The sequence below is a fragment of the Mustela nivalis genome, assembly GCF_964662115.1.
Source record: "Mustela nivalis genome assembly, chromosome: 4".
Taxonomy (NCBI): Eukaryota; Metazoa; Chordata; class Mammalia; order Carnivora; family Mustelidae; genus Mustela; species Mustela nivalis.
This window is the reverse complement of record NC_139023.1, coordinates 33,900,366-33,912,525: the sequence shown is the minus strand read 5'-3', so window position 1 is coordinate 33,912,525 and position 12,160 is coordinate 33,900,366. Positions and strand designations below refer to the sequence as shown.

The 12,160-nt window shown below is 36.6% G+C and overlaps 1 protein-coding gene across 3 annotated transcripts in view; it reads left to right on the top strand.

Moving 5' to 3' along the window:
* Window positions 1-12,160, top strand: part of NSUN7 (NOP2/Sun RNA methyltransferase family member 7) — a 58,460-nt gene that overhangs the window by 28,155 nt on the left and 18,145 nt on the right. For 2 of the 3 annotated variants that reach the window (XR_014311187.1, XM_082728839.1), the window contains exons 9-10: window positions 1,886-1,987; window positions 6,814-6,931. Coding sequence is in view for 2 of the 3 variants with exons in the window: in XM_082728839.1 (XP_082584965.1) it covers window positions 1,886-1,987; window positions 6,814-6,931 (220 nt within the window). In the remaining variant the exon portion in view is untranslated. The remainder of the gene's footprint in view (window positions 1-1,885; window positions 1,988-6,813; window positions 6,932-12,160) is intronic. The other variant, XM_082728840.1, reaches the window with a different exon arrangement.

Sequence of the window (12,160 nt, the reverse complement as noted above, 5' to 3'; positions counted from 1 at the left end):
TGTGGAACTGGGCTTACACTGTTGTGCATGGAATTTTGACATGTTATGGAAACTTTCTTCCCAGCGACAGTAAAACAGAATAACCAACTCAGATGGGAGAATGGTGACCTGAGACTCTCCCTACATTAACTGAGAAATAAATAAGAATTAGTGGACACTGGAGAAGGAGGGGAAGAAACAGTTGTACCTATAATAAACCTCGCAGTCAAGAGATCTAGAGCTTCCAACTGAGAGACTGTGGCCTTACACTGGGCGGTCTTGAACTGGGAATGCCCGGGGTGGGGTGGGGGAGGTAAACTAACCACAGGTAAAAAAAGAAACTAAAGGCTGGTTGGAGCTGGGAGAGTGGGCTGGGAAAGCCCAAAGGGACCACCAGTGATGGAAAAGCAGAAAGTAAAAAGTTTCCTAAGTTTTAGCAACATTCTGAAAACTTTGATCAAGAGACAACAGGATAAGCCAAGAAGCTGCCTTCCACAAACCTGGGAAAAAAGGAGGTTTCCTCTAAGGAGGTAATACGGAGCTGCTGACCTAGTGCCCAAGGTAGAAATATTAGTAATAAACCTAGTGAGGATGAACCCAAAAGACTTAGATATGAGGTACAGGGGAGAAATTGTGTATTAGTTTGAAAGACATTTTAACATGAAAAAATATTTGAACCATTGGGGAGTATATGAAATTGTTCTTTGCTAACAACTTGGAATTACATTAAAATGGGGTGAAAGAGGTAAATTGATATGGTTTTATAGTACAATGTGTCAATGGTCCTCTAAGAAGTGGTGAATGGAGATAGAAAAATGTGAAGTATAAAGCTAAATTGGGAAGAAATGGAGTTTAATTAACCTTTAGTGATAGTGCTGGAAAGGAGAACAGCCAATTATGGCATAAATAATTGATTCTCACTCCAGGGAGTTACTGAGAGGCAGAATAAACAGAAATTAGAGGTTTGGACTCCCTGGTCAGATTTCTGAGAATCATGGTTCTACAGAACTATGGTTCTGTAGAATGACTACATTCTGTAGAACGAATTCTGAACTACAGAATACATGGTTCTACAGTAGAATCATGGTTCTACACCTAGTAGTTATGTGACCTTAAATAAGTGGTTTAATAGATGTTTGAACAGTTTTCTTCATGTTTAAAGGGGTAATAAAGGGGGTGGTAGGGGCACCTGGGTGACTCAGTCCACGAAGGGAATCTGCTTCTCCCTCTCCCTCTGGCCTTTTCCCCCCACCACCGTAGCTCGTCCTCATGCCCTCTCGCTCTCAGTCTCTTTCAAATAAATAAGTAAAAAGTATTTTTAAAAAGGGGGTGGTGATAAAATAATGTATATAAAACAGTATTCAATATATCTTAGTTAATATCAAGGAACTCAGTTTAAAAATTTTCCTAAAGTTTTCTTTAAGAGTTTCTTGACTTCTTTCTTATTCTATGAAGACATATATTCACTTCTCTTAATTTTTTTCTTCCAAAATTTCTTTGCTAAGTTAATGTTGTTAACTGTATCCTTTTGTGTTTTTTCCTACTCAAATCTAACTATAGCTCATCACCTTTCTGCCCTGGAAATAAATCTCTTTTCTTTTCCTCTATTAGTTTCCAGAATTACAGCATTCTCTCTGTTGTACCTAAATGACTTAGTTGGCTAGTAGGATGACTGTCTCATAAGAACTTGGAGAAGAAAAACAATATTAAAACTAAGCAAAATTACCTTTATTTAGCTTTTTAATTTTAACTCAGCATGTTTATAATACTATTTATGTAGTTTTAATAAATACTTTCCATGAAAACTCTAATAGGAAAAATGATTTAAAAATTAAACTATGTGTTTATAGCAATATATGAACAGCATCCAATAGTGATGTATTTTAAAAAATTTATTTGCTTTTAGATACAGGTTTACTTAAAGATTTCTCTCAAGGAGGCACATCAGAAGATAAACTTCACATTCTTGCTCAACAGCAATACGAACAGCTCACACATGCAATGAAATGTAAGTTCATCATCAGTGCAATCTTAAAATATGTTGTAAATCTTAGAAACATTAATACTTCATTTATCTATTACAGTCGGACAATGAGTTGTGAATCATACGTAAATTTTCCAAAATTAGTGCCTTCTAATACCAGAATATTTATTTTTACCCAATTTCAGTCTGTCTTTTATTTATTTTTTTTAAGAATTTATTTATTTGACAGAGATCACAAGTAGGCAGAGAGGCAGGCAGAGAAAGAGGAGGAAGTAGGCTCCCTGCCAGGCAGAGGGCCCGATGTGGGGCTCGATCCCAGGGCCCTGGGATCATGACTTGAGCTGAAGGCAGAGGCTTTAACCCACTGAGCCACCCAGGCACCCCTCAGTCTGCCTTTTAAAAATAGGTTCTGTGCTATCATTTGTAGCATAGGTTAGCAAGCATAATAAACAGTTTCTTCATGCTGCAGTAAAATAATTACATAACATCCATTATGGAGCCATTTTGTTTTCTTTGGCTTCTTACTTGATGTGATTTTTCTGTTGTCATTGTGCCTGCCCATAATAACTATTCTACCATCCAAATTTTAATCAAACTCTTACATCTCTTAGTACTAAACAGAGAATAGAGAAATGCAATTACAAACAAAGCCTAGATTTCTTGATTTGAATTCTGAGTAACTAAGGTCTTTATATATATATGAATATCTATGAAATAAATTGGTTGGAAGATTAGAAGGTTGGTAAATAATTTTTTGATGCTTTCTCTAATTACTTTATTTAAAATTACAGTATCATCTCCTGAAACTATCCTCCATCCATACTTTTTCTCTACAGCACTTATCACCTCCTAAAGATACTATCTGATTTAACTATTTGTGTCTTATCATGTCAATAAAGCATGGAAAAGCAGCTCCCCAGGGGCAGCGATTTTTGTCTGTGTATCTTGGATGCCTAGAATAGTGCTTAACATGGAGTAGGTGCTTGATAATGTGTGAATAAATGAGTGAGTGCCAGTAGTAGTCTTATCTCATTTTACAGAAGAAGAATCTGAGAGTTTAACTAAATTTGCCAGGTTCATACAGCAGTTAAGTAAAGAATTGGAATCCATACCGAGTATGGATATAGAGTCCTTTAAACTAGTTCTGTGATATGGTTTGTGGGAAAAAGCCAGGAGGATCAAGCTCATGGTGCTATGCAGTGTTGCTTGTCTGTAACTGGCTTGGTCACATTGCTTGAGCTTCCAGTTTCCAGATAGATCGATGAAACCAGCAGCCTGTTCTTTGAAAACAATAAAATCGATAAACCCCTACTCAGACTTATCAAAAAGAAGGAAGAAAGGACCCAAATAAATAAAATCACAAATGAGAGAGGAGAAATAAAAACCAACAACACAGAAATACAGTTGTAAGAGAATGTTATGAAAAACGTGATACCAACATATTGGACAACCTAGAAGAAATGGATAAATTCCTAGAAACATATAAACTGCCAAAACTGAAACAGGAAGAAATAGAAAACTTGAACAGACTGATAACCAGCAAAGAAATGGAATCAGTAATCAAAAACCTCCCAACAGAGGTGCCTAGGTGGCTCAGTTGGTTAAGCATCTGACTCTTGATTTTTGACTCAGGTCATGATCTCAGTGTCCTGGGACTGAGCACTCATCAGACTCTGTGCTCAGTGGAAAGGCTGCTTAAAAATTCTCTCCTTCTTCCTTTGCCTCCCTACACACACACACACACACACACACACACACACTCTCTCTCTCTCTCTCTCTCAAATAAATTTTAAAAAGTCTTTAAAAAACAAAACAAAACAAAAAACTCTCCCAGCAAACAAAAGCGCAGAGCAAGATGGCCTCCCAAGAAATTCTACCAAACATTAAAGATTAATACCTATTCTCCAACTATTACAAAAAATAGAAATGGAGAGAAGACTTTCAAACTCTTTCTACAAGGCTGTATTACCTTAATTCCAAAAACAGACAAAGGATGAACATGGATGCAAAATTCTCAATAAAATATTAGCAAGCCAAACCCAACAATACATTAGAAGTATTATTCACGATCAAGTGAGATTTATTACTGGGTTGCAAGTGTGGTTCAACATCAGTAAATCAATCAACATGATATACCACATTAATAAAAGAAACAATAAGAACCACATGATCCTCTCAATAGATGCAAAAAAAGGATTTGACAAAATACAACATGCATTCATGATTAAAAAACCTCAATAGAGTAGGGATAGAGGGAACATAACCTCAACATAATAAAAGCGATATCTATCGAGTCTTACATTAGGCTCCCTGCTCAGCAGGGAGTCTGCTTCTCCCTCTCTCTCTCTGCCTGCCACACTGTCTGCTTGTGCTCGCTCTCTCTCTCTCTCTCTCTCTGACAAATAAATAAATAAAATCTTAAAAAAAAAAGGCCATATATGAAAAACCCATAGCTAATATCATCCTTAGTGGGGGGAAAAATGAGAACTTTTCCTTTACAGTCAGTAACAAGACAGGGATGCCCAATCTCACTGCTGTTACTTAACATAATACTGGAATTCCTAGCCTAGCAATCAGATAACCAAAAAAATAAAAGGCACCCAAATTGGCAAGAAAAATGTCAAACTTTCACTATTTGCAGGTCACATGATACTCTATTTGGATAACACAAAAGACTCCACTAAAAAATTACTAGAACCAGTAACACAAATTCAGTAAAGTCACAGGATACAAAATCAACGGACAGAAATGTGTTGCATTTCTGTACACCAATAATGAAGCAGCAAAAAGAGAAATCAAGGAATTTATATCATATACAACTGTACCAAAAATCATAAGACACATAGGAATAAACCAACCAAAGAGGTGAAAGACCTGTTCTCTGAAAACTGTAAAACACTGGAGAATGAAATTGAAAATGATACAAAGAAGTGGAAAAACATTCCATGTTCATAGATCAGGAGAACAAATATTGTTTAAATGTTGCACTATGCAAAGCAATCTACACATTTAATGCAATTCCTATCAAGATACCACCATCACTTTTCATAGAATTAGAACAAATAATCCTAAAACTGTACAGAACCACAAAAGACCCCAAATAACCAAAGCAATCTTAAAAAAGCAAAACAAAGCTGGAGGCATCACAATTCTGGACTTCAAGTTATACTACAAAGCTGTAATGATCAAGACAGTATGTTATTGGCACAGAAACGGACACATAGATCCATGGAACAGCATGGAAAACCCCGAAATGGACCCAGAACTAATCTTCAACAAAGCGGGAAAGAATATCCAATGGGAAAAAGACAGTCTCTCTTCAACAAATGGTGTTGGGAAAACTGGACAGCAACATGCAAAAGAATGAAACTGGACCACTTTATCGTCCCATACACAAAAATAAATTCAAAATGGGTGAAAGACCTAAATATGAGATAAGAAACAATCAAAATCCTAGATGAGAACACAGGCAGTAACCTCTTTTACATTAGACATAGCAACTTCTTACTAGATAGGGCCCTTGAGTCAAGGGAAATAAAAGCAAAAATAAACTTTTGGGATTTCATCAAGATAAAAATCTTCTGTCCAGTGAAGTAAACAACCAAAAAAACTAAAAGGCAACCTCTGGAATGGGAGAAGATATTTACAAATATCCAATAAATGGTTAGTATCCAAAATCTGTAAAGAACTTGTCAAACTCAACACCCCAAACCAAATAATCCAGTTAAGAAATGGCAGAAGACATGAATAACATTTTTCCAAAGAAGACATCCAAAAGGCCAACAGACACATGAAAAGATTCTCAACATCACTCATCAGCAGGGAAATGCAAATCAAAAGTACAATGAGGTATCACCTCACACCTGTCAGAATGGCTAAAATTAACAACACAAAAACAACAGATATTGGCAAGGATGCTGAGAAAGGGGAACCCTCTTAACTGTTGGTGGGAATGCAAACTGGTGCAGTCATTCTGGAAGACAGTACAAAGGCTCCTCGAAAAGTCAAAAACAGAACTACCCTATGATCCAGCAATTGTACTACTAGGTATTTACCCAAAGGATAGAAAAATACTGATATGAAGAGACACATGCATGCCAGTGTTCATAGTGTTCATCGCAGCATCATCAACAATAGCCAAATTATGGAAAGAGCCCTAATGTGAATTGACAGATGAATGGATAAAGACGATGGGGTGTGTATACACAATGGAATATTGCTCAGCCACAAAAAGGAATGAAATCTTGCCATTTGCAACAATGTGGACGGAGCTAGAGAGTATTATGCTAAGTGAAGTCATTCAAAGAAAGACAAATTCCATATGATTTCACTTATACATAGGGTTTAAGTAAGACACAGAACAGATGAACACAGGAGAGAAAAAAAAGAGGCAAACCAGAAAGTGGACTCTTAACTATAGAGAACAAACTGAGGGTTTCTAGAGGGGAGGTAAATGGCGGGGTGGATTAAATGGGTGATGGGGATTAAGGAGGGCACTTACTGTGATGAGTACTGGGTATTGGATGTAAGTGACGAATCACTAATTTCTACACAGGAAACTAATATCACACTGTATGTTAACGAACTAGAATTTAAATTAAAATTTGAAAAAAAGAAAAAAGAAAAAAAAGAATTTTCAGTTTCTATACAATCCAATTAGACTTCCTTTACTTCTCAGTCACAGTCTTACATTACTAATCTGTGCTTTAAAGGGGAGTCATGCAAGCGTTTATGGAAATTATTCCCATTACAGCCATGTGGTATTAGTATCAAGTAGATGTTTGGAAACATAAATCTGTTTAGAATTGTTAATGGGGCCATTATTATTATTAATTACACCTCCTTTATAGTTACTAAGGCTCAAGCAGTCGTTTATTGCACATGTTCAGTCTACCCAGAAGAAAATGAAGCTGTCGTGAAGAAAGCACTAGAATTTCAAGACCTTGGGATTAAAGTACAGCCTTACAGGTAAGAAAAGAAAGGATCACTTGGAACTCAATCAGATATTGCTGAGAGTAAATGGTTGTGATTTTCTAAGTTATATAAAGACATTCCACGTCCTTTTTGTTACACTTTAACATGACCAAATAACCCAACTTCTTACGACTATAATGCAGATTCTGTGGAACCTTTGCCAATGGCTGGGCATGAGTATTCCCTTGTAGTACTAACAGTTCTTTCTGTTGTTGTTATCGTTAGTCAAGTTAAAGGCATTTTGGCTTTGAGGTGGTTAGTTTTTGGATAAATTAGATCTAAATTTTATATCTTGAGTTTTATATACATTTATACCTCAGTAAAGTATAAGAAAAATAAGTGTATAAAATAACCTTAGGAAGGAGAGAGAAAATTATTTAATTGCATGTTTATTATCTGAAAACACATTTCTTAGCCTCTTGTAGCCTTTGTCCCTCAAAAGGATTGAGGTAAAAATAGCCTAAATAATTCAAGTAACTTCTGGGTACAATGCTGCAGTAAAATATGGATAGAGGGCAGAGTGAGAATATTCCATCTGAACTGTGGACGTCAAAATAAGGAGTGGATCTAAAAATACATGGCCCCAATTAGTTCTTCAAGACTGTACAGTAGGTATTTTAAAACATCTCTTCTATTTTTTACTTACTTCTCATGTTCTGAATTTTCCCATAATTCTTACAGAAGTTCCTTAATATGCATATGGTTTGCTCCCTCCTTTTGACTTGATGTTTTTTCCTTTGCCATTCACAAGTGAATATGTTAATTACACTTGTATTTCCCTTCTTCTTACTTGACTTGACTTCCTAATTAAGTAGCTCCCTTGGTGGCCAATGCCAATCTCCTGTTCTAAGAGCTTCTCAGCACAGCATTAGCTAAATCACCATCTAGTGGCAAAGAGAATTATTGCGGGTATATAACCAAATTCATCAACATGAATGATTTGACTTGTCTTCTCAGGGATGTTTCCTAAGATTGTAATGTGGCAAAATGGAGAAACATTTTATTTCATTAGATTTTATTTCACGTAAGCCATGGTAAATGATTAATCCATAGTATGGTATAAAAGACACAAGTAATATTAAAAGACATGAAGACAGAATAATGTAGGATTTGGTCTAAAATTGGAGAGTATATTTTTTCAAGAGGTTTAACTACTTGCAAAGGATGCTGTTGAAAGAACTTATGAATTGATTAGGGAAGCCCAGTGTCTGGCTTTTAAGAATCATTTCTTAATTCCCCAAATAGTAGAATTTACATTTGAAAGCAATATTATATGCCATCCAATCTATTCACCTATCTGGTGTTTAAATTTCCTTCTGATATTCCAAAAACAGCTCCGTTTTGGACTTTAGCCATCATGGTACTTACCTTAGGTTTATGCTGCTTTTTCTTCCTTGTTCTATACTGTAAAAACTTCAAACATTACAGAAATACTAACTTTTAAAAAAATGAATTTTTCCATGTTCCCATATTCCCTACCTCAGTGGGTCTTGGTGAGGATTGAATGTATTAACATATGAACATCACGTGACACTCAACTGTTCAATGAATGTTCATTGTTATGGTAATTGCTATTGATCTGTAAGCTGTCTGCCTGTGTTCTTTACCACTTTTTGAACTGCATTATTCATCTTTTCCTTTTTCTATGTCTCATTGTTTATTAGGGATATTAGCTGTTTTCATAAGAATAACAAATATTTTCTAGATTGTTCATGTTTTAAGTATTTAAAAACTTTTAATTCCAGTATCATAAACATACGGTGCTATATTAGTTTCGGGTGTGCAATAGAGTAATTCAACGGCTCTACCCATTCTCAGTGCTCCTCATGATAAGGATACTCTTAACCCCTTTCACCTTTTTCCTCACCCCCCACCACCTCCCCTCTAATAACCGCCAATTTGTTCTCTATAGTTAAGAGTCTGTTTCTTGGCTTGCCTCTCTCTCTTTTTCCCTTTGCTTGTTTGTCTTGTTTCTTAAACTCCACATATAAGATTCATACCGTATTTGTCTTTCACTGACTTACTTCATTTGGCATTATACTCGCTAGCTCTATCCATTCATTGCAAATGGCGAGATTTCAGTCTTTTTAAGGCCAAGTAATATTCCTGTGTGTGTGTGTGTGTGTGTGTGTGTGTACCACAGCAAGGGACAATTGCATTGTTTCCATACCTTGGCTATTATAAATAGTGCTGCTATAAAAAGATGGGTATATGTACCTCTTGGAATTAGTGTTTTTGTATTATTTGGGTAGTGCAATTGCTGGATCCTAGGAAAGTTCTATTTGTAGCTTTTTAAAATTATTTAATTATTTTTTATTTTTTATAAACATATATTTTTATCCCTAGGGGTACAGGTCTGTGAATCACCAGGTTTACACACTTCACAGCACTCACCAAAGCACATACCCTCCCCAATGTCCATAATCCCAGCCCCTTCTCCCAACCCCCTCCCCCCATCAACCCTCAGTTTGTTTTGTGAGATTAAGAGTCACTTATGGTTTGTCTCCCTCCCAATCCCATCTTGTTTCATTTATTCTTCTCCTACCCCCTTAAACCCCCATGTTGCATCACCACTTCCTCATATCAGGGATATCATATGATAGTTGTCTTTCTCCGCTTGACTTATTTCGCTAAGCATGATACGCTCTAGTTCCATCCACGTTGTCGCAAATGGCAAGATTTCATTTCTTTTGATGGCTGCATAGTATTCCATTGTGTATATATACCACTTCTTCTTTATCCATTCATCTGTTGATGGACATCTAGGTTCTTTCCATAGTTTGGCTATTGTGGACATTGCTGCTATAAACATTCGGGTACACGTGCCCCTTTGGATCACTACGTTTGTATCTTTAGGGTAAATACCCAGTAGTGCTATTGCTGGGTCATAGAGTAGTTCTATTTTCAACATTTTAAAGAACCTCCATGTTGTTTTCCAGAGAAGTTGCACCAGCTTGCATTCCCACCAACAGTGTAGGAGGATTCCCCTTTCTCCGCATCCTCGCCAGCATCTGTCATTTTCTGACTTGTTAATTTTAGCCATTCTGACTGCTGTGAGGTGATACCTCATTGTGGTTTTGATTTGTATTTCCCTGATGCCGAGTGATATGGAGCACTTTTTCATGTGTCTGTTGGCCATCTGGATGTCTTCTTTGCAGAAATGTCTGTTCATGTCCTCTGCCCATTTCTTGATTGGATTATTTGTTCTTTGGGTGTTGAGTTTGCTAAGTTCTTTATAGATTTTGGACACTAGCCCTTTATCTGATATATTGTTTGCAAATATCTTCTCCCATTCTGTCAGTTGTCTTTTGGTTTTGTTAACTGTTTCCTTTGCTGTGCAAAAGCTTTTGATCTTGATAAAATCCCAATAGTTCATTTTTGCCCTTGCTTCCCTTGCCTTTGGCGATGTTCCTAGGAAGATGTTGCGGTTGAGGTCAAAGAGGTTGCTGCCTGTGTTCTCCTCAAGGATTCTGATGGATTCCTTTCTCACATTGAGGTCCTTCATCCATTTTGAGTCTATTTTCGTGTGTGGTGTAAGGAAATGGTCCAGTTTCATTTTTCTGCATGTGGCTGTCCAATTTTCCCAACACCATTTATTGAAGAGGCTGTCTTTTTTCCATTGGACATTCTTTCCTGCTTTGTCGAAGATTAGTTGACCATAGAGTTGAAGGTCTATTTCTGGGCTTTCTATTCTGTTCCATTGATCTATGTGTCTGTTTTTGTGCCAGTACCATGCTGTCTTGATGATGACAGCTTTGTAATAGAGCTTGAAGTCCAGAATTGTGATGCCACCAACTTTGGCTTTCTTTTTCAATATTCCTTTGGCTATTCGAGGTCTTTTCTGGTTCCATATAAATTTTAGGATTATTTGTTCCATTTCTTTGAAAAAGATGGATGGTACTTTGATAGGAATTGCATTAAATGTGTAGATTGCTTTAGGTAGCATAGACATTTTCACAATGTTTATTCTTCCAATTCAGGAGCATGGAACATTTTTCCATTTCTTTGTGTCTTTCTCAATTTCTTTCATGAGTACTTTATAGTTTTCTGAGTATAGATTCTGTGCCTCTTTGGTTAGGTTTATTCCTAGGTATCTTATGGTTTTGGTTTTAGGTGCAATTGTAAATGGGATTGACTCCTTAATTTCTCTTTCTTCTGTCTTGTTGTTGGTGTAGAGAAATGCAACTGATTTCTGTGCATTGATTTTATATCCTGACACTTTACTGAATTCCTGTACAAGTTCTAGCAGTTTTGGAGTGGAGTCTTTTGGGTTTTCCACATATAGTATCATATCATCTGCGAAGAGTGATAATTTGACTTCTACTTTGCCGATTTGGATGCCTTTAATTTCCTTTTGTTGTCTGATTGCTGAGGCTAGGACCTCTAGTACTATGTTGAATAGCAGTGGTGATAATGGACATCCCTGCCGTGTTCCTGACCTTAGCGGAAAAGCTTTCAGTTTTTCTCCATTGAGAATGATATTTGCGGTGGGTTTTTCATAGACGGCTTTGATGATATTGAGGTATGTGCCCTCTATCCCTACACTTTGAAGAGTTTTGATCAGGAAGGGATGCTGTACTTTGTCAAATGCTTTTTCAGCATCTATTGAGAGTATCATATGGTTCTTGTTCTTACTTTTATTGATGTGTTGTATCACATTGACTGATTTGCGGATGTTGAACCAACCTTGCAGCCCTGGAATAAATCCCACTTGGTCGTGGTGAATAATCTTTTTAATGTACTGTTGAATCCTATTGGCTAGTATTTTGTTGAGTATTTTCGCATCTGTGTTCATCAAGGATATCCGTCTATAGCTCTCTTTTTTGGTGGGATCCTTGCCTGGTTTTGGGATCAAGGTGATGCTGGCCTCATAAAATGAGTTTGGAAGTTTTCCTTCCATTTCTATTTTTTGGAACAGTTTCAGGAGAATAGGAATTAGTTCTTTAAATGTTTGGTAGAATTACCCCGGGAAGCCGTCTGGCCCTGGGCTTTTGTTTGTTTGGAGATTTTTAATGACTGTTTCAATCTCCAGACTGTTATGGGTCTGTTCAGGCTTTCTATTTCTTCCTGGTTCAGTTGTGGTCATTTATATGTTTCTAGGAATGCATCTATTTCTTCCAGATTGTCAAATTTGTTGGTGTAGAGTTGCTCATAGTATGTTCTTATAATTGTTTGTATTTCTTTGGTGTTAGTTGTGATCTCTCCTCTTTCATTCATGATTTT